Source organism: Acromyrmex echinatior, chromosome 13 (genome assembly GCF_024713525.1).
Source record: "Acromyrmex echinatior isolate Ae372 chromosome 13, ASM2471352v2, whole genome shotgun sequence".
Taxonomy (NCBI): domain Eukaryota; kingdom Metazoa; phylum Arthropoda; class Insecta; order Hymenoptera; family Formicidae; genus Acromyrmex; species Acromyrmex echinatior.
This window is the reverse complement of record NC_141864.1, coordinates 7,567,298-7,591,485: the sequence shown is the minus strand read 5'-3', so window position 1 is coordinate 7,591,485 and position 24,188 is coordinate 7,567,298. Positions and strand designations below refer to the sequence as shown.

General features: G+C 39.2%; 1 protein-coding gene across 1 annotated transcript in view; it reads left to right on the top strand.

Annotated features, from left to right (window-relative positions):
- Window positions 1–3,454: 3,454 nt before the first annotated feature.
- Window positions 3,455–24,188, top strand: part of LOC105148689 (uncharacterized) — a 37,743-nt gene continuing 17,009 nt past the window's right edge. The window contains exons 1-4 of the mRNA XM_011060555.2: window positions 3,455–4,598; window positions 5,777–6,007; window positions 10,726–10,839; window positions 19,191–19,502. Of these exons, the coding sequence (XP_011058857.1) occupies window positions 4,343–4,598; window positions 5,777–6,007; window positions 10,726–10,839; window positions 19,191–19,502 (913 nt within the window). The 5' untranslated portion in view covers window positions 3,455–4,342. The remainder of the gene's footprint in view (window positions 4,599–5,776; window positions 6,008–10,725; window positions 10,840–19,190; window positions 19,503–24,188) is intronic.

Below are 24,188 nucleotides of genomic sequence, written 5' to 3'. Positions count from 1 at the left end.
AATAAATAGAAAGTGAAATAAATTATAAATAAAAACAACATCAAAAATTATCGAAGTAAATTTTTGAACAAGAAGAAATTTAATTTTGTATATAATTATTATTAAAAGAGTAGTAGAGCATATCTCGCAGAGAATAATACTTTATGTAAGCCGACACTTTTCTCAGAAAGCAGTCAACGATAAGATGGTCTTGTGAGCTTTTCCGGTGGCGCTGGAAGTGGCTCAGAGCGATACCATTGCACTGATAAAAATGCGTCAAAAGATCCTATTTATTTTGGCCGCTGTTAATCTGTTATCTCGTACTGCCTAATGCAGTCGTCGGACATAATCTTTTGTCGTAGTTGAATAATGTTTTACTGAACCTCCTTTCGGTCGGATGTTGGCGGATCGTAAATCAAATTGACTAAATTTATACTTAATAATTAATTATTTATTCTCTATAATATTCTTAGTGCGCAAAATATTCATAAAATGTCTTTAATTCAAAATAATCAGAATTATTATTTGATGTGTCAAACAATATTCTGGTATAATGTAACACATCGTGTTGAACATGTTACTTCTATGTGTACACAGAACGATTTTAACAAAGTAAAAATTTAACTTCATATATATATATTGCTATAATTTATTTATGCTACAATTAATTACAACATAACTCAAAAAATAAAGTTTTCCACAGAATAAGTTTCAATGAAGTTTGAATCATTAAGGCTAGATTGTTTCACTTTTCGGTAAACTTCAGCTCACTGTCTTATTCTCTTACTCTTTTACTCTTTTATTTATTCAATAACTAAATCTAAAAATTTAATTAGATACAAATCTACAAAATAAATTTTATTGGACTGTCAAAATAATTATATTAATTGAAGCAAGTTGGAACAACGCTGCGAAAAGTTTTGACATTATGCCTGAACTTCTTTTTAGCTGAACTTTTGGATCAGTTCATCTTTCTTCTTTTTCTCTTCAGAAGTTAAGAAGAAGAAGAAAGATGAACTGATGCAAAAGCTCAGTCAAAAAGAACAGGCCTATTCTAGCAACAAACTTAAACATCTTACATAATTATTTTTATAGTCCAATAACATTTGTTTTCTGCAGATCTATATCTAGCTAAATTTTTAGATATTTCAGCAAAATCGCTTCATATAGCATATAAATTTTCAGAATCAGCACGTATTTATCCGAATTGCGATCAATGAGAAAAGATCCGAAAGATTTAATGTCTTAATTCGTGCTTGTACGTTGTTACTTGTGTAACATACAAATAATGCGGTCGCGGCGGTTGCGGTTTCGCGATTGATCGTAGTGCCGATTTTTGCGGCGATTCCGAACATTTCACGACGCGAATAGGCGAGCGATTGATAAATTTATCCATACACAAGGAGCACATCCAAGGGGTTAATCACCTATATTCTTGCGAACCACGGCAAACCGCATCTACCTTCTCGATTACGCGTCAGCACAGACCACAGTGCAATAAACAGTAGCATCTTGTGACCGCGATTCAGAATTTTTGGCGAAATATGGAGTCTGAAATATATATACGATGGTCCAAGAAACTTTTTAACAAATCACGTAAAGATCTAAAAAAATGACAACGTCTTTGTAAGTCTAATAATTAATTATAGCTAATAGGTAAATTCATTAACAATTTCTTTGAGAAATGTATATTATATTTTATAAAATTATTATCATTTCAGATTACATAATGTAAGACACTATATACGCGTTATTATAAAACTATACAATCGTTGAAATCGAATCGAGCGATTTTCGAAAGAATAAAGCCGGTAGATTCTTGAAATATAATCGAGAATCCTTTAATAAACGGTCAATTACTTAAAGAATATCGTTTAAAGCACTTTTTTAATGTTCCAATAAGAAGCATTGAGATCCAAGCTTCCTCGAGAAAGGAAAAGGGGTTAAGAGAGGCAGGAGGTGGAAAACGGTGGAGGCGCAAAGGAACAAAATTGCGGGGGTGGGGCAAGCGATGCATGATATGGGAGAGTTCGACCCCTCTACCTGCTTCCCCAACGAGAGGCTCCGCCTCCAGAAAGCCGAATGACGTCACACAGACACTTGTTACGCCTTGCCGTTGCTTGATGGGATGCTGTATTGCTGAGATTTTGCATAAGCTAGACAGAAACTTAATCAATACACCGATCTGTGTATCCAAGAAATATTTCTTCCCTAAAATATTTGTTTATCCTTTAATCGTAATCAGATCTTTCTTAGAAAATTCCTGTAATTTAAAAAATAAAAATAAGGACCAAAATAAAAAATAGAAAATATCGATATATATATATACTTTTATAAAGTATGGGATAAAATCTTAATCCTCCGCCCGGTTAGAAAGTTAACGATGGACCCTCAATTATAAATCTTTGTAAAAAATGTCAAATGATTCAAATTTCTTTATGTTATACATTTGCAAATTTTGATTATTTTTATTAAAAGATTAACAATAATTTAGTATTGATTTTTTTTTTTAATACGAGTTATGTCATTTCTCCCTGAAATTAATTAGTGTCTTTTAATTAACTGGACTGGTAAATTAAACGGACCTTACAGATCTATCATCTGTGTTTGTAAATTTTGACATTTGCCCTGGAGGGTTAATACTACACTTAATACATTATACTAAATATAAATGAGCTATTTGTAAATGTTCTTAATATATAAGTCACATTATGGTGAACGTTTAATGGGAGATTCATCGCTAGTTTTACCGTGGCAAAACGTATTCTATCCCCACATCACGCGTTTCTACTTTGCAAAGAAAGAAGGGGAATTACTCGAAGGCTGGACTCATCATATCGCGGCTACTAGGAGGCTGGGCAGTCCTGAGAAATTATACGATAACATCGAAACTTTTATCAGCACTTCCCCCTTATCATTAGAAGAGGTGACCCAAACGGGAACTGATTGTTGTTAACCAAACTACGTTCTACGATCGATGGACTTTGAACCATCTGAGACCCAATGTACCTATAAATCTATACTTTAATAATTAAACTTCTCTAACCTTCAATCTCGAAGACTAATTGCTTGAATATATAAACAATCGCGTAAAATCGCTAATCAATATATAGGAAAATTCTAAATGCTCATGCTTGAATAAATACGATTGCGTGAAATTGCTAATCAGTCTTTAGGAAAATTATAATCGTTTGCACTGATTCACGGGGAATCCCACGAATTTATTCCGACGTATATTCGATCACCTGTGTCAGCTGGTAATCTGGAAAATTTGCAAACGTCAATGCGATCTCTCTCTCTCTCTCTCTCTCTCTCTCTGTACGCGCGCGCGCGTAAAGTAACGGTGACCGTTTCGTCGGCGGAAACGCTGAAGGAGGAACGTCGTCGACGGAGAAGTATTCCACTACGTCGGAGATTCCGCCGCGGAGATCACGGTGCGAAAAGTGGCGCGACGTGGGGCGGGCGGTATGCGTGGTGGGAGCGCTGGAGCGTAGCTTGTTCCTGCCACCGAGGGGCGTCAGTCCGGGGGCAGAAGTGGAGGCGGGGGTCCAGAGTCGCGGGGCTTAGGCCGTCCCGGGCCGCTTACGCGTGGAACACGCGGTCCACCGAGCCGCTCCGCGCGACATTACGTCGCGCACCGTCGACCGCGACTGACGTTCACGCGAGAGGATCGTCGACCGGATCGCTACCGCCGACAATCGCGATCATGACTCGGTCCGTCGTCAGAAGGAAACGTCAGGAGGCGATTATGTAGGAAAAGTGCACCAAGTTCATCCAAGTGTAACGCCGTGACGTTATATCGATTTCGAGAAATCGTCGCCTACGTCATCCTGGCAGCGGCAACCTGTAGGAATAGAAATCTGCGACTGATGATTTAGTGATCGCTGGCGACAGTGTTCTTAAAAAGACATAGAAAAATAGATAAAGAAAGAGAGAGAGAGAGAGATTTAAATGTGAGATAATAAATATTAGTGATGACTTAAGATATTAAATGTTAATAAATTGACGCTAGACAGTGACAATGTATTTCGAATTGCCGGTCTATCTGATCGCACGTCGCGCAAAAAGTGCAACGGTACATTGCAAGACTGAGTTGAAAACAGCTGCCGCATCGATCAAGGATCAAGACCGGAACGTAATTCCGCCGTGTTAAGTTTGCAGTGATAATCTCGCGACCGATCATGAAAATCGACGCAATCGTGAAGAAGGAACGACTGATCGATTACGAACGGCGAAAGATCTACCGCGGTAGCTGGTAGCGAGGCACGACGAAGTCGCCTCCGTCTGTGAAGTAAGTGAAATCACGACGTCCCAGCCGAGGGGTGCGTGCTTGGGCGACGAGGGGCGGCTACTGGCCGATGGGATGCATCTACCGGTGGGTTCCGTGGGCTGCGGGGAGAATTACGGCACCGTTGGATCTCACGAAGGCGCCGGCCCGTGTGGTCCCTCCCTGGCGCCGCTGCAAGGTGTAAACAGCAGGTACCACCAAGTAGACGACGCCGACGCCGGAGGTGGAGGCGGCGAAATGAGCGAGAGTGCCGCCGTCGGCGAACTATGGTGGACCGAAAGGCTCGTCGGCGAGGCGCAGGCCGAGCATCCTGGAGAACTGGTCAGGACAGGTTGGTTCCAATTCTTGCTAACAGTGTCTATTTAATTAAATAATTCTAAAAGTGATAGAGAAGCGTACAAAATCCACTTTTCTCATGTACTTTTCAATTTAACTTTCTCTTTCTTTGAAATATAAGATTTTATAACAAAAAGTGTTGCGTTGTTGCATAGAAATTATATTTTTATAAAATGTGACAAAATAGTTTCATTTTAATTATATGGAATACAAAATTACACAACAAAGTAATAAAAACAAAAATAAATTTCACGTATGTATTTAATTATACGGAAAGTATATTTGATTCCATCATGCAACTTCAGTTCAAGTATTGTTCATCAGTAATTTAAGTTGATTGGTGATACTTTCTAAAACACATTTTTTTTTCTGTTCAAAGAGGTATACTTTACACATCGTAATATATATTCTTCTTTTTCTTAGTCTCTAGTTATATTAAGTAGGGAGAACAGAATGTAAACTATGCTTTTAGTAATTTCACGAGTTAAAGCTAGTATAAATAACGTCTCACGTTTAAGCACTAAAAAAGTGGGACATTTTTTGTAACTGTACTATGCTTCAAAGTGTTAATTAGATCCATACAGCATAGAAATTTAATATATTCATACTGCAACGTTTGCAATGTTATCGCAAAATAGCTGAAATATTGTTACACTATTGTTGAATTTGTTGGAATAATCCGTGTTGCACAATAAAAGAAAAAATTGACTGTTGCAACCGATTAAAAATGCTATGCCATATTCAACCAATCTTTTCTTTAAGTGTATGAACATCAACAATTATAAGTCAATCTAGAACGCTATATGAACAAATTAAATAAGTAAAGAAAGGACCAATCCGGTCGAGATTAAATCTTGGTATCTACAATATTTATATAATATAAGTTCTGTAAATACATCTTTCAATATATATACGAATTGCTTGTTGGAAATACAATCATAAACTGAAGCTAAAATAATGATATCACAAACTAAATTGATCATTTAATAAATTTTTCAAATCATTTTTTTAATCAATTTAATAATAATGTTAATCATTTAAAAAATAGATATCTGTTTAATTAGATCAAGTAGATATTTTTATCTACGCATTATACGCTTTTATTAAAATTACATTAAAATTAGATATTAAATTAAATTGAAGGATTCTGTATAATAAAAATCTTTGTTTCAGGATCGCCGTACTTTCTGTGCAGCCAACTACCGACGCACTGGCGATCCAACAAAACGCTTCCAGTGGCATTTAAAGTGGTTGCCCTCGGCGAAGTTGGCGATGGGACTCTCGTGACAGTTCGAGCTGGTAATGACGAGAACTGTTGCGCCGAATTACGAAATTCTACCGCGTTAATGAAGAATCAAGTCGCCAAATTTAATGATCTTAGATTCGTCGGCAGAAGTGGTAGAGGTGAGTCTTTTTGATTATTACATTTTTTTATTTCTCTCTTTAAATTCTTAAAAGAATTGTGCAACACAAAGTATTTCCTTTAGTTCAGTGGCGTGTCGCATTTAATAAAAGACGTCGCATGTTTGTAAAAGAAGTGTATCGACATTCCAATTATCCTTCCGGAAATGATTTACCGTACCTTTGATCATGTTGAAGTTCGTAAGAGAGAAATCTGCGGCTCTGTATACTAGGACGGGCAAAAGCGCGTGCCACGATTTCCAGCCCTCTAAAATCACGGTTATTGTAATCATCATCATCGTGCCACCCTCGTCCATCCCCGTGTGTCCCCATTCGCGAGTTCCCGCTCTCCTGCCACCCCCAGAGTCATTACTCGATGTCTGCCGCAAGCCCCAACCGAGCATTCGAAACAACTGGCCGTTAATCAGAAATCATCCAACGGATATAGACGAATATAGACGGAGAAGATGACTTGCCAAAATCAACCAACGATCGAAGCTCTTGACTTGTTCATATTTCGCTTAATTTTCTATCCTTAATTTTCTATCACCGCGGCTCTTTCGCGCCAATACTAATTGATAAAAATGTCAAAACAATATTGACTAAATCGTGATGAAAAACAACTAACGCAACTATTTTTTTCTAATAATATAATAAAAAAAAATGTAGATAGAAAATAATATATACTTAATAATACATTAATATTTTGTATAATATAAAATGTATATACAAAGTAAAGATCTTAAGTTGCTGTTTTTCTTACGAAATCTTTACGATTGCATTCGACCTCATTTGCATTATCAAAATATCGATTTCCTAGCCTATAATAATTATTCACGGATCAGTAGGCGGCTTTGTCAAAGCCTACAAATGCATTTTGCACCCCACGATCCGGAGGGCGCGTTTATGAATTAACGGGTCAGACTACTCGTACACGGGATATTCGTCCTGTAGCGCGTCATCTATGTTTCATTTGATTTGATCATGAAGTGCAGGGTCACCGATTTTACTCCTCCGACGCACAGGTGCATCGGTCCCCGGAGTCAATTAGCGAAAGAGACACTTCCCTCGCTCGAAATCCTTCGATCCCTTTGTCCATTTTTCGGCTCGTTGTTATATATTTTTTTTTTTTACCGTTTCAATCTCTCCCCGATAATCCATAATACTCAATTTCGGCGATTGACCAAACCGCTCTCGGTGTGTTGATACTGGCCACCACCATCGGGCGTACCGGCCCTCCTATATCATCGAGGTTTTGTTTCCGCGACTTATTAATTTGATTGAATTGCATCGCATCGGCCGGCAAACTGATTCAAGAAATTGCAGCGAGGATTTTAAAACGGCGAGGCCACGAAAAATCGGCCGTTGCCTCCTCGATTAAAAAGAGCGATCGCGTCATGTATATCAGCGCGATACGAGATTATTTTTCGGCGACTTGGCGAGTGGCTGATATCCCTCTCACGATTTTTCTCACCGCACAATTTTCTCTGTCAGTATATATTCGATTGAAATTGCTTTTACACGTGTCTTCTGTTGTCACGTAAGAGATTACAACTCGCCGATCACACACCTCACAGTTTATTACCTCTAATCAGCCAACTATTAAAGTCAGTCTACGTTAAAAAGGAAATAATGCGAAACAACCGCAAACTGGTCGACGATCATTTTTCTTTTCATTAAAACTATCATAAACTTATAAAACATTGGCCGCTGTGAGATCTTTGACAAATAGAGATGCGTTTCTGAGAAGATTTTCTGATTTCGATAATGGTCGCTTCTCTCGTATATTCACTAGTAGGAGTAGATAATTCCAAAAACGCATTTCGTCCGGAAAGAAACGAAATATGGTAGCGCCGAATCAAAGAGGACCGGAGGCTGAAAACGACGACGGCCGTTCCATCATCATCGCCGGGGTCGAAAGCGGCCCGTGCCTATAATTAGTAATATACCGCAGTCTATATCGACACGGCTGAAATTACCACCGATAGTAATTATTTGACAATTGCAGAGACATCCTGTTGGGAGACTCTGGGACCTCCGCTCCGTCCCTACCACCAACGTGCGTCCGCTCTCGTTCCCCCTTCGCCCACCCACACCCCCTTAGCCTTTCTACCCTATACACTGCTGTTGCTGCTGCTGCTGCTGCTGTTGCTGCTGCTGCTCGCTTAGCCCTACGCGATCCTCGTCCCCTCCGCTCATCGCCACGAGTATTAACGGACGGTTTCGAGTGGTTTCGGGTGGTTGTGTGTGGGCGGTTTGGGTTGGCGCGCTCATCTCGTCGTCGGTGTATTGCCAACGCACCGACACATATACGTACACATATGCACGCGCGCCCTGGGAGAGAGAGACACACGGGAGATCGTGAGTAGTCAAGCTGTGATGCTGCATGTTATATAGGTGCCACATACGCGTGGCCCGGTTTTGTCTGTCCGTCCGTCCGTCCGTCCGTTCGCCCGTCCGTCCGCCCGTCCAACCGACCGTCCGTCCGTCGTTCGCGAATGCACAGACCGGGTCCTGTCTCTGCAGATGACCGTTCCCATCATCGAGTATTAACCGCAGGTTCGGGCGCCGGAGAGGGGAGTCGGCTGTGCGGCATTATTAGCCCCAAATGCGATGGACTCGGCCGGGGGAGAGGGAGTCTAGCTCAACGTGCGACCCTTCCTCCAACTGCTCACCACCTTCCCCCATTCCACTCTTCCGACTTTCCTGATCTTCGGATTTTCCCTGATTTTCCAATTAGACATCTTGATCTTCGAAAACATTTTTTTCATGTACCTATAAAATTGATTCTAATTTTATTGAAGTTCCCTCCCTTTTAGTACTTCCTCGGTCCTGAAAGAGTTAGGCCTTCCCACGAAAACTTAAAAAAATTATATTCTACCTTCGTTGTCCAACAGTTACCTATTTTTACAAAAAAAAAATCACGTTAGAGAAATCGCCTTTTGACGCAAAAATTTGAATCGACATCCCGAAACGATGCTCTTTGCACGCGACAGATGAACGATGACGATGGCAATGACGGCCGCGGGAAGTATCCTGGGACCGGGTGGCGGGTGCAACGGGGGTGGTTCTATCGCGGAAGAGCGGAGAGGGTTGCGATATAACTGGGATATAACGCCATGTAGCTCTGCAGTCAGTTGCAGTTCCCGGGGGTAGCGCGGGGGCTGGCGGTGTTTGATGCCGGTTATCATGTTGACAGACACAGCGAGGTGGAACTGGGTGTACCAAGGGGAGACAATTACAAATCGTTGACATTTACGCCAACACAAACGATTGCATGTCCGCGGCGCGTTAGGTATCGTCTCTTTTGGGCGTAAACAGCAGTCTTGGTCGTGTTTCGTTTCATCATATTGGACAAGTTGACACCGAGTGTTTTGGTCGAACGGATGGCCCGCGAAATAGATGGGATCCGTATGAATTGTTTTCGTCAAGTTATCGCCTGCTGTATCGGCTACCACGAGACGACTTACAATTAGTTCGGCTAAAGCATACCGAAGCATCCTCCGGGTTTCTAATTCCGGAGAGAACGTAAATAACGAGAGACTAAATCTAGGTATAAATTTCTCACCGCGAGAACGAACCCTCCGTTCGAGAGGGACAATTGGTCGAAAGAGACAACTAGCTGCTTCTCCTACGGAAGAGTTGCGAGAGAGATTCGGCGAATTACCGAATGCATATTAGCGCGCGATGGGCCGTTTAAGAGCGCGTAGTCAATCTCTCCGACGGACGTTTATGGAGAAGGAATTAATATACCGAGCCTTCAACTTCCAGACCTTCACCGATGATATATGTACACGACCGCTCCACCCCCAGCATCCTTCTCTATTATCTTTTAACGCTTAAGAATATATATAATGCTTAAGAATACCGAGCTTAAGATCTAATAATAGACACGGATGTAATTGCAAATTCGCAAATTATAAATTGGATGTCATCTTGGTCGCGTTTAATCAAAGATAAAAACAAATATGTTAATTAGCGTTTAATTGATAAAATAAACATGAAATTATTTATATATAAGGGGCAGACTTTCAAAATGCGTTTTGTCCAAAAAATTTGTAATTTTCAGAAAATGAGAAAGAAAGCACTTTACAGAAAATAATATGTCAATCAGTAGGATGTTAAATATTAAACAAAATTGCTAAACAATTGCTAAAAATATTAAGCAAATGTATTTTTGTCTTTAAAAAATATAATGCACTTCGGAATGTCTACGTTTTTTTAGCATTTAAATTAACAATGAAAAAATCTTCTGAACATTCCAAAATAGCTTATAATATGAATCTTTCGACACTCTGTCATCTCTAACTAAAAAAAATGAAATTTTGGACAAAACGCATTTTGAAAGTCTGTTTCTCATAAATTTGCAGAATATCTCGAAAATCGGACATTTTAAAAAAATTAGTTACATAAATTAGTTACTTTTTGAGAAAAATAATTTTATATAAAAATAATTTACGTTTTTATTAGACGAAAAGATTGCGAATCAATTCTATACATTATAGGACAGAAGCTTACATTGCTGCAACATTATAAGGAATGACCTGTGCTGTAGGGATATTTGATACTGTAAAAAATAAATACACATTCGTAAATTGATTGAAACAATGCAAACAGATAAATTAGTGATACATATAAAAGAGTAATAAAAAAGAATAAATTAGTGAAAGCACAAACACATTGGTATATATAAGCAATTCATATATTGTTCTCTGCGACAGGAAAAAGCTTCAGCATCACCATTACCGTGTCGACGACACCACCCCAAGTGGCGACCTACACGAGGGCGATTAAGGTGACCGTTGATGGACCACGAGAGCCACGATCGAAAACGAGTAAGTGGAACATGCGACACTTTATGCAACGTTTCGATCGCGAGATCTATCCGACGCGACGCTGTCGCATCGCCCCGGGGATTCTCTGAAAATGTACCGATAATTCAACGAAAGTCCCTGTACGCGGTAATGGGGAGTCATTACCGAGCAGATGGTGCGCGATGATGCAGTGGTCGACGTGCGTATCGCGTTTGGTGCGTGTTTCGGGTCGAACTATTCGCATACCAATACACATGCGTGCGTACACATACATACATACATACGAGAGACAATGCTTTTACAAGCGTACGCTCGTGCATGCCGGATACGCTAACTCACTTACGCTAATTTGCCGCGGAAACACCCGAAAAATTGCTAAAAAATTCTGTTGGCGGGCTCATTACTGGTCGGACGAAATTGATAGAATCACGCGAAATGCAGTAAAAGTCAGTTGATCGGGGGTGGCTGTGTGCCTCCAGGCCTCCGGTTTTATAACTGCCGGATTCGTCCCTCTGCGTCCGTCGGCGTCGCGTCGGATCAAAAGGAGAGCATCGCGCGCTCGTGCGCCCGACGATTCAGCCGACACCTATTTTCGGATGCATCCGCGGCGAGTAAAAAAAAATGGTTATTTCGATATCAGATTAATAGCCGTTGTGGAGTTAACCGCGAAAACGGCAGTTTTTTGCGGGCGTTTCGCATTTGTTGTATAAAGTATTGATGGAAGCAGGGCGCCGCGTACACCCGCCGGCTCTACTATTTTTTTCGAAATGGTCGAGCGTGATTGATTTTACTGTTGTTTTTACTGCTTGACTCAGGCCGCGTGTCGGGCGGGACCAGGTGCAAAAACGCGTGAATCTCGTCAATTTTCCAGCCGGCATAAAGTGCACTTAACGGCGGAGTTAAAGTTTCAAGTCGCATCCATTGACTTCCACACCTTTCCTACGCTTCAACGTCCCTAACAAAGATGATTTGATTCCGATTCGGGCAACAGTCACTTGATTTCGTCATTCGATTCCATCATCAACAAATGACCAATTCTCAGACGAGCCCGTACAATCCCGTTCAAAGAAAAAAATTTCAGAAAGCTTTTATTAAGACAATCGAAATTTTTCAAGATCCATTCATTCACTTGAAAGTGAAACACTAACAAAATTTTGATTCAATATCATTCCAGTAAACATCAACTAACAATAATATAAGGTTAATGTTATACCTTTACACTCAATAATATATGTAAATCTAATATAATACATGCTATACGTAACAGTTCTATTATTGACTGTGAAATTATGACATTGATGTTATGTTACTGTTAATTGATGTTTACTGAGAGTGAGAAACAAATTTTAATCAACATTTTGTTTCTTAACAAGTATTTTTAGAACTTTTTAAGAATATATTTTTCAAAAATTATATTCTTTTTTCAGCAGCTAAAAATACATGAAAATGTTAAGAATCACCCTTCAGGTGTTGAGAAACAGAAACCTTGTAAAATAATTAATCTGATAATAAATAGGTTACTAAAACCTAAAATATTTAAAATGTCAGTAACAATTTGTAAATATATCTATATAATTCCAGTAACTTTATGGTACATCCATACAAATATTGAGTATCATATCGCATGCTTTTAGGTCTTTACGATTATTGTCTTTTCCAACGATTATTGTCTAATCCACAAGTGGTAGGTGGAACCCGGTTTAAACGAGAGGCTTGTTTACATCGTTTAAGCTGTCGGTTCGAGACAGACCCAGGCAAACCGGACGTCGCGTCGCCGACCTACTGGCCCTTTCGAAACCCGAAAGAGACGCGAATGAACGCGTGTCGCGTGGCACGGACCGTCGCGGAATAGAACACGCATGACGACATATTGCATACACGGGTTTGGCATCGCCGATGGCGTGCTTCATCGACTGGCACGCATCAGGGAGACAATCTATGCAGCAGCAACCGGCGTACGAACGCCGTCGAGCAAAACAACCGGCAGCGCTTTCATTGTGCTGCCAACAATGCGCGACGCCCGATGCCCCGCAGACACCTGCCGGCTCTCATTATTGCGTGCATAATCGCAAGCTTTTTGTTATCGAAAATCATCCCTCCGTGCCGCACCCCCTGTGCCCCCATAGACGAGAATGTGGCCAATAATCGAGCAATTTTCGTAATTCACCGCTTCGTAGCACCGACAGCGAAAGAGTTTAGAATAGCGAGTCTTTCCTGTCCTCCAGGAAGGGAGGCAAATCCGGCAAGGGCTCTTTCTCTCTCCCTCCCTCCCTCCCTCTCTCTCTCTCTTTCATTCAATCCACAAGATAAATTATCTAGATCTATTTGTTATTCCTAGAACTCTTATTTTCGCCAAATATTAAACATATACCTACCTCACTTTAAGTTTAAAAATGCATACTTCAGTCACAAAAACCTTATAATACATTCTATGTTCAGGTTCGAAATCTGATTGAGTAATATTCATTGCGGATAAATTCTTTGTGGTGTTTTACGATGCTTACACACATTATTATTATTAAATTGACGATCAATTTTATTTGTGATACTACTATTCTAGCTTTAGTTCAGAACTGCGTTTCAAGACTGCAATGATCGTGTTTAGCGTACAGTTTGAAAAACTGTAAAATGTATATAAAAAGTCACATAGAAATATTATTATAAAAAAAGAACGATTTATTTACTGAAGTATCTAATAGTTTTGGTAGATACAGATCTGAAAATAATTTTGTTGAATCATCGAAATAATTATAAAAATTTCAAGCATGAACATGCTATAAAAACTGTTAATGTTCTAGCAATCAGTTTGAACGCTCTATACTGAAAAAAAATTTGATTAAACTAATAAAAATAACCAGAAATTCTGTTTTTCCTTTAAAAAATGCCATTCTTATTTATTGTTGGTTTAATCAGAACATTTCTTTCAATGTACATAATTATTTTCAGAGTCCAATAAAATTACCTTCAAATCAGTATACAGCTAAATTTTTTAATACTTTATAAAAACTCTTTCATTCTTTCCGCAGGCATCTTAAACCTTAACATGTTTGCCGCTACTTTATTTAATTGATTTATAAATATTCCGTTGAGAAAAAAGAAGAAAAATGTTTTTGGTAATGTCTGATCTTTCGTTTCGGAGAGATTAGAGCGTAAGGTGATATAGCTTTGACTTTTCGTGATAGACGGATCAATGACGACGAAGTAGTGTCCAAGTAATTTGTCAGTTGCCAATAACTGAAACGATAGCAGCAACAGCAGCGTAACGCAGGACGGATCGAGCGCGGTATGGATAAATCGAGAACGGGAGAGGCGTCCGCGAAACAAAGTGGCCGCTGCCCGTCACCGTGGCCCAAAATCATCGAAATGCAAGCGAACGAAACGATATCGATGGATGGGTGCTGTCAGTCAAAGGTCGAAATTGAATTTGCTTCACTTCGTAATTGATCCATATTTGAAATGTCGTCTATTAGTAGCATGCCATAGATTCACGAAATGATTTCTCGTTTTAATACAAGCGACGAGGCAACGCCTGGTATATCACCAGGAATGAGCTTTGTATTTTTTTATTTTTGTGTAATAATAGGCGACAAAACGCCACGTAATGTTTCTTTTTGAGAAACTCGCGAGACCCTCCTGAAAGATTCCGTATAGTAAAATACACGAGAAAAGTACCGATCCGTCGCCGCCAATTCGATGACGATTCGTTGATTTCTTGCTATCGGGTCAATCAATGTTCCGCTTTATCTCTACAAAATCGTACGTTCGTCAATCGACATTCTCTTAAATATTGTTTTCGAGAAAACCGATAGCGACGAAAGGAATCATACGAAGCAATTTCGGCAGTCGGTGGCCGTCAATCAAAATGTTAAAATTGGAACCGGGCTACTTCGCGATTGGATTCCCTCGTGGCCAACTCTTGATCCTGATACCGGTCAGAGGAAGGCTCTATCGGCGACCGAAAAGTCCGATTAAAGACCACCTCCTGATAAAAGCGACGTCGAAAAGTGGCGGATCTAGCGAAGCTTCCGCTCGAATATACAATCGTGAATGGCAGCGCTGGAAAAGTTATTCGCAGTTATCGTTACGACGATCTGAAATCGAGAGCGGATGTGCACGGATATGTGAAGTACGTTAGGTGATGTAAAAAAGAGAGCAAAGGAGAATTGAATCGAGGAAACGTTGCACTACTGGAGTCAAGGAGAACGTAAGACGGGCGGAGGGAGAGGCCCCGTTATTAGAGAGGAGGAAAAAGCCGCGCTATTTCCGTCCTCCCGGAGCCGCCACACTTTGATTAGATAAGTCCACCATTCGTGCCGTGGAGATTGGAATTATTGCTCTCTCCGTTCTACCTTCTCTCTCTCTCTTTCTCGCTCTCTCTCTTCTTATCCGTGCTTCACGAGGCGGAGGGGCGATTGATGAAGGTGTTATATCACCATCATTCTTGTTTATTGTAATTAAATGTTTTTCATATGTCTTTTCTAGTGATCTTCTAGTATCTTCTTTTTCTTATATTTGCATTCTTTATTAACTTCAGATTGTTCACTCGTTACGATTATATCACTGTGTTGATAAAAATTCAATACAATAAAATTAACAACTTTTAGTACAGCATTTAAACAATTTTTAATTAAAATAATACATTTTAATTAAAACAATAAGTACGCATAACTTCACTTCCATTTCGTGTTATACACATACTTCTCAATTCAATTACTTAATTGAATACATATTATTTATTAATAGCTTTCAAATTGATAAATTAATAAACGTTCTATATTTAACAATAAATTAAAAAACAATTTTATTAAAAAGCAATATTTATTTTTATAACAGTTTTATTATAAATATTTTGTTAATTTAACTTTAGCTTTTATTATTATGTCTTTTGCAGCACAGTATAATAAATTGAGGGCGCTTTATACATACACTGTTAAAGATTTCATGAAATTTAATATACTTTTAAGTTACACAATTTGAACTTAATTTCATGACATTACATTAAATTTATACTGAATGTATTTATAACTGAAAAGTATATTTGTATACATCTATCTGAAATTTAATATATTTTTCATGAAAATTTATGAAATTTAATGTACTTTTCATAGGATTTTATGAAAAGTATGTTAAATTTTGTAAATTTAATGTACATTCCATTACGTTTAAGTAACTACTGTAACTTAATTTTCAGTTAAATCATTTATTATTTTTAATTTCGTTCATAATCACGAGCTTCACTTACATATAAAGGAAACTTATGATTACATTTTTAACAGTGTATGAACAAATCTGTATTCTGTAAAACTACGTCATAAGTTTTCAAAATTCGAACACTGCAACTCTAACTCTAATTTTATTTGTGTCACTTTCTATCAACGTGACTATACTTTCAATAAAAGACGCTTGAGAAATTTAGAGATGATTCAGTGATGTAGATGAAATCGCGTTGTGAAATTTTTATGTATGAATTCTTTGCACAAATTTTTCAAGCGTTCATTTTATTCGAAATTTTAGATACTTCAATAAATGAATTCTTTCTGTTTAATAATGTTTCTATTTGAATTTTTAAATACATTTTCCAATTTTTCCAATTTTTCACTGTGCACTGAACGCAGCCGAAAATGCAGTCTTAAATTAAAGATGAAATAGTAATATCACAACTTAAATTAAATTGATAACCAATTTAATAATAATGATGCTAATAAACATCTTACAATTAGAACAGCAATAAATTCTTAGAAAAGAATTTATTGCAAAAAATTTGTGTTATCCTAAAGTTCGAACTTGGATCTGAAATGTATTATATTACAATTAATCTTATATGATTCGAATCAAAAAGAAAGAGCATTTTTCCTGGCAGAGAGAGAGAGAGAGAGAGAGAGAGAGAGAGAGAGATTCACCTCTTTTTATTGAGAATTATTTATGTCTGTCCCTCAAAAAATTTCTCAAGTACATATACTCACTTTTACTGAAATTATAAATACGTTGACATACGCGAATATAATATTTAAATGTCTCAATATCTATAATTTCGATTTTGTGCAAAGAATCTGTATATATCTAAAAATCCCACAACGATTTTATCTCTTGTATCATTGAATCATCACACAGATGTCTCAAAAATTTCTTCGAACATCCACTTTTACTGAAAAAGTTTTACAGTAGAAGTTCGTGTCTACCGTTTGACCTTTCGCGAGAACCTGAACGAAGCAAAGAGTACATCGACGGACCCATCGCTGCGTAACGTTCCGTACGTTTGGGGCATTATCGGCGTCCGGTACGTGAGAAGTCGTGGGATCCGCGCGGGGCCCTATACACGGGCCCCTCGCTTGTAGTATCTTCTGGCGCGGGCCGATCGTGGTAGTCGGTAGCAAGGAATAATCTTGTAGGCATCGGTTCAGAGCACTGAAGCTGACCATCTGGGCTCGCCGACAATTTCGTGCAGTTTGTGGTCGAACTTTATTTGTCGTTCGCCCTCGTGGCTGGAGGTGTTCCTCTCTTTCTCTCTCTCCTTTACCTTCGTTTCCCCGTCTTTTTCCTCTTCACTACCTTCCCTTCCTTTTCTCTCTCGTTTTCTTCCTCTTCTACCCTCGAAGAATAACAATTTGCGCCTAGGCTCGGCTTCTCCTTCGTGCGGAAACCGTTGAAGGAGAGAAAGAGATTGTGAGAGAAGTATGGGAAAACGGTGAAGGCAAACGTGCTACTTTTGTTACCTATCGATAATTAATAGATTTCAGAGTTTCTGAATTGTTTCTCTTTTTCTATGGACATCGGTATATAAATATTAAAAATCTTAAATTACAAAGATTAAAGACAGGAACACAAATTCTTGCAGAACGCATAATCCCTCGATAGAGTAGCAAGCCTTAAGCCAGAGAAATTGATCAATCATAGATTTTTCTTCTCACATTCGACTGTGATTGATCAATTTCTTAAGGCTTAAGGCTTACTACTCTATTGTGTTTGCGGGGTAAAATATAAGAAAATCAACCAGTCAGAGTCTTTTATTTTATTTTATGGAAAGAAAGAAACTGAAGGATTTTGATTACTTCATTTTCTTATGCATTATGCGTTATGCAAAACTCTGTGCTTTCACCCTAATAGGTTTTCTACAATAAGCCATTACTTAAGTTCAAATCTTAAGCCGTAAAAAGTCAACCAACTATTATTCTTCTCGCATTCGACTGTGAGTGGTCAATTTCTTATGGCTTAAGACTTAAAGCTTAGGTAATGACTTATTGTAGAAAGCTCATAACTCTTGAGACACGTCTGAAAATGTATGTTACATTTAATTCTTGTCTCATGCCATGTATTTCCTTGAAATGAATTCTGCACTTTGGAAAGGTTATTTTTTAATGATCTTTGTAATTTCATTTCAATATTTATCAGTTAATCTCTGTAATTTCAAACTCTTAATATTTACATGCCGATGTCCGTAGAGAGACAAACGAAACTTTGAAGTCTATCAATTACCCCACATCTAACATATTTCGTCTATGCACGTCCGATTATTATGTCCGGGCTTGTGCATGTGCCGAGCTTGTGCACGTGCCGAGTCATGTGCATTGTCGTGTAACAATATGTATCAAGCGTGTATTAGGATCCGACGTAATAGGGAATCGGAATACCCACGTTATGTATGCGCTGCGATACTTGGCTCGAGATTCTGTCTATCCGTGAGGTCCCGGATATGCGAGGAATGCTATTGAAGTCTATCAAGGGAAGAGAGGTCGAGTTTCTTCATTATCCTGTTCTATTGGACTAATGACGTAGACGCGCACTGGTCAATCTACCCGATTTAGAAATTCCACGTGTCCGAATCGTGTCCAAGCGACAGAAAAATTCAAATTATGTCTAAAGAAAATATTTAAAGTGCGTCTTTTGGAATTCTTCGCGAAGCAATTTGTAATAAAAAAGAAACATTAGAATTCAATTTCATTTTTTTTCACTTTAAGTTTTAATCTTAATTACTAATTGCTCCGAAATTTCCTTAAACTGGTATTCACAGGTCAACTTATCTGGCAAAACTTTAAATTAATATATCTAAAGTTTACTTTATCTAAAGTTTAATTTATTAATGTATTTAAAATTTATGTAATTGAACGATATTTTTTCATTTTAAAGATTAAAATTCAAAAAAATAAGATTATATAATTTAAAATTATATGAAATTGTGAAAAACATTTGTTATAAATCATTTATCAAAATCTTTGGCACATAATTAGAAAAATGTTCGAATCCACTGGATTCTCGAATATCAATTAGGGTTAATATTGATTAAAATTTAAAAGACGCAAACTTACAAACGAGTAGTACGAATAGTACGATACGTGTATATATACATATATATGTAGTAAATAATTCTTTTTCAGGGCAGCAACATCAGCAATTCCGCGCGCTCGGTCTAGGACAAAGGCCCTTCCTCGACGCGCCGACCTCGTTCAGGTCCCACTTGCGAGAACTCGAATCGTTCGGGAGGAATAAGCATCACCATCATCACAGCAGCAGTCACTTACACGACCAGCAGACTGGCAACAACGTCACCACGAATTCGGTTAGCGGTGCCTGCACCAACCCCAACAACACCGACCCGACCGCATCGCCGGCTTCCAGTACACACCTCGGGGCTACTGGCGGCTCTTCCGTTCATCAGGATTGCTACAAGCGTAGTCCTCAGCACGGCGGTAAGTTCTGATTTCGTTGTTGCCTATTTTAAGTCGCTCCGATAATTCTAAGTCAATCCGATTTGTTTTACGTGAATAATTAATATTACACAATCTCATTAGAATTTATACGTTAAAATTGAATAAATGAAATGCAAATGTTTTTTTTTCTATTTAAAACTTAAGCAAACAGCGCATAAATCCTCATTATGATACAAACGAATATAAATCTCTCTTTAAGAAATTCATATTCGTTTTTTAAAAGATTAAAAAACACAATAATATTGTTTCGATATTGCATAATTTTTTGTTTCTTTTTGAAGAAGAAAAAAATTTTTACATTTATTAACAAGAATTATTTTAAAGATATATATTTATTTTATTTATTGTGGATGAATTTTTTGAAGAAAGCTTTTAGAAAAAAACGTTTTGTTAAAGTATTTAAAAATATAGCTGGATATATATTAGGTCATTTTAAAAGTATCCGCGGTATTTTTGTTCAATTTTTGAATGAAAAAACCGCGGATACTTTTTAAATGACCCAATATATATAGATCTAAAAATCATTTTTTTTTTAGGCCCTCAAAATAATTATGTAAGATACTAAAATTAGAATGTTAAAATTTTTCGTAGCATTTCAGCAATACTTAAGTGTTCTACAGATTCTACAGTGATTAGTTTGATGGTCTAAAACAACAAAATTATTTTTAGATCTAGCTAAATTTTTAAATACATCAGCAAAACGTTCTTTCCATGTTTAGTATATGCGATGAGTTTAATACATATGATGGTTGAGTACTCTACAGTTCACATTATCGCAGATATTGATGCTTGTTTATAACCTAGTAAAAATTTACATACCTCTGGTCTAAGTGTTAAAGTAGAAACAACATCTTCCAGTTTATTTGCTTCTTTGGCTTATGTGATGAATATCACAAGCGTGGTGTGCTGCTATCATCATCTCGCTCTCTTCGCACAACATTCTTCGCAAAGAGCGACTCGAAACGCGTTCTACCCCACCCAACCCTTTGTCGCGAGAGGGTGAAGAGGTAGGAAGAGGTGGGAGATGCCGGAATGGGAGAGAAAGAGAGAAGATCTCTGCCGTTTCGCGAGGTAATAGTTTCATACCTCGTTCCGGCTCTGCACCCTCTAATTCAACGTAATAACGACATTCAACCTGCCGTTTCCATCTCCCTCCTTGCCGATCTCTCTCGATGCACCGTTGCGTCGCCATAGCACGAGGAAAAAGTGTCCTCCTCCTCATGGAAGAACGTCATCGGTCATAGATATACCGAGACCTCTGCGAAGATATTTTTCTTCGCTCAAAATTTTTCCACTCGACAAAAATTTTCTTTCTGATAAAAACGATAAAGAATTATTTGAAAATTACCGCGGCGACTTCAAGTCGTTCAATTACGGTAGAAATTCGTCTAGCTGGCAAAAAAGCGATCATTCCTCTCGCTCGACGGCGACAGAAGCTATCCGTGCTCCGCGCCTCGGATAGCTTCGGATATTTCGAACTATCGAGATAATTTAGGATGCAAAAAGGCGGGAAGGTCGAGGCAAGGCACTTTATTTCTGCGCGGCTCGTCTCGCATCAGCGGTCTCGACCTGATCAAAGTTAAGTAGACGCGCCTCTGGCTGGTGAGACCTCTTTGAAGCTACGTTGCGGTTTCTCTTTGCCCTAATCTCCTCCTCCACAACCCTCGGCTTCCTCGCCTCTTCTCGCCGATCAGGTCCTCCGTCACCTTCCGGACTGAGACTTCTCGTCACTCGAGACACTTCTATGGATCTCGGGCATCGTAATTAGCTTGTTTATCCGCGCAAAGCTTATCATTGCATGAAAGAAAAACTCGAAAGAATATAAAACAACTCGTTAGCCGCTTAGAGGATGTAAAAGGCCGTCAAGAGCCAGACTAGTCAACGATACATCTCACTTCAACTACTTTTTCATAAAATGGATTCGCAATCTCGGTAAATATTCCATTTATCGCTCATTCGACACTCCTTTCCTTCTTCGCGTCTCTAATGAGAAGTTCCTAACTTCGATACACATCAGACTCTCGTGGTGCAAAATGACCAAGCGCGTCAGTGGATGTAATCTTCTCCCTCTCGTCAGACTCGGAGGAAAGAGGTGCAGAGCTATCCGTTTTGTCTTTAGCAGCCCCTCCATCTTCAGATAATTCTTCTCACTCGATTCGGACTCTTTCTGCCGACGGCACACCCGACATGCCCGTGCACTCACGTACGACTCACGTGCACGTCTGCGTAATACCAGGGATCGATCGGTCTCTTCTCGATCGATCCGGAGCTGGATCCATGTTGTTTTTGCCCTTCGCTCGCGCGATTCTTCCTTTTATCTTCGGTTCGCTTCGCTTGCGACGTTACTGAATCAAACCTATTCGCCTCCTCCTCCTCCTCCTCCTCTTCCTCCTCCTCCTCCTCCTCCTCCTTCTCTTTCTCCTCCTCGCCTCTGCTCTCCATGACTTCGTCATCTCATGATTGCTTTCTAAATCTCACGTACGTGCCGGAAAGTTCTATAAGAAGAAGTGAAATCGCTAAAAATCCTATCAGAGGTATAAGAGTAAAAATGTAATAGCGGGTAACTACGTGAAATTGATAAGATTTACGCTTCGATAGTTTAGAAAATAAAATAGAAATAAGAAGAGAGTAAAAAGATTTCGCACAATTTTTCTCGAATATTGCAGGATAATTCGACAATTGCTTTCTGAGCGTATCGCAATTCCATGTGTAAATTTCGAAATACAAATTCTTACCGCATGCATTGTCTTCACTGAAGGAGTAAACGCCATGTCGGTTGGGAGGTCCCTAAGTGAAAAAAAAAGAGAAGTGAGCATTATTTCTGTCTCTTATAATATAACCGTGTCCGTTTCTTCCTTGCCCCGCCGAGTCTCATTTCGAGTCATGATCGGGGTAATGAGGCCCCGCGCGCAGTGGCAACGGACCGAGTAGGTACCCAAAGAGATGATGCGAGAGGAATGAGAGGCGAGAGAAGAGAGGAGAGGAGCGGATCTCTCTCAAGTGATATCAACGTGAAAGGAACGGAGAGGAGTGCCTGCTTGAGCACCAGGAAAAGGAGAAACGGGCGCGGGCGAGGAGGGGGTAAAACGAACGGTGAAGCCACGATGTTGCCGGCATAGTAGGGGTAAGGACGCTGATTATGGGGTGTCAAACAATCATGCTGATTGTATATTCTGTGCTGACTCCTTCTGTCTGCCTCCACGTCTACTCGCATAAGCTGCAAGCGAACTCTCGTTTCCCGTCTTCGTGTCCTTCTTCCTTCTCGTCGCGCAGTCATTCTCTTCCTCTCTTCTCTCTGGCAAGAGACTGTGCAGAGAGAGAGAGAGAGAGAGAGAGAGAAGGATTGTCCGTCATGCCTTCTAAGAGGTTCGTTGTTGGAGAAAGGGACGAAAACTACGTTTCTCTAAAGACGCGTCATGGTGGTTTACGAAGAGGAAGTTATTTATCCGGCTAAGATAAACCAACAGTCGAGTAAAATTAGAAAAATCTGCCAGATGGGAAAAATAGGTAACGGGTTTTTTAACTGGAACCTCATAAATTTTTAAAATATAAAAATAACAAAAGAAGATACTGCGAAAAGAAGAAAGAAAAAAAAATATCAATGAATCTTAATAAGAAAAAACAATCATCTTCTCTCTTTCTCTCTCTTTTTTTCTGTTAACTTAATTGCCGAGCTTCTCGTTGTTTATATACTGTATTTCTTCGTATATCTCTATATATTTTTATTTAACTTTTACGTTTTTTTTTTTATAATTCTTGTCTTTTATCACTTTATTTTATTTACTTTGTAAATTATTCTTTTATTTTCTTTTCTTTTTGTCATCATTCTTTGCTGCATGTATGTTCTTAAAGAGCTTGTCTTATAACAGCGTCTTAAAATGCTCTATCTATTTACTTATTTATCTCTCTCATGATTATGATTCGCCGGCATATTTTTCGGCCGCGCAAACGATTGACGATTTTTATGTGCGGCCAGTTACCGGGTGGTTAAGGTTAAGAAGCGTGTAATTCGCGTTGCGAGCGTTCGTCCCCGGGAGGTGCGCGCAAAGAATCCAGGAGCAGCTTGTCGCGAGTTAGCAAGAAGGAAATCATCTCTCTCATATCCCCCCCTTTTGCCGGCATATTACTCGTCGGCGAGAAAGAGACAAAGAGGCCGCGGCTGCACCAGCCCAGCGCATCTCTCGGCTCTTTACCTATTTACCAGGGATGCTCGTACTTTACCTAGAAGATATCCAAAAAGACGACGAGCCACGCGGGAGAGCAACGTTACACCGGCGGGACCGAGATATCCACAGAAGAGGGGCCTCTGTGAAAAGAGCATTGAGAGAGGAGGGCCCGATCTCGCGATTCCCACGTGCCTCTGTAGCTACCAAGAATGCGGCTACCTTTCTGGCTGTTCCGCGGATTTTTTCCACCTACTGATTGTCCTACCGTGGATCTCGGTACCCAACTTCCCCGGCCTTCATGCACTTTACTCGTTAGTACTTAGAATGCTGCCGACGTGGCTTAATGGAAGCCTAGTGCGTGCTTGTACGAGATTATTACGCCTCCTTGCTGCTACTTGCTGTAGCTGGCACTCTTACTTAAACGTTATTTCGATGTTCTTGAGAACAGCACGATCTTATCCATGTACGTATTATATGGCGAGTCCAATTCCAATATCTC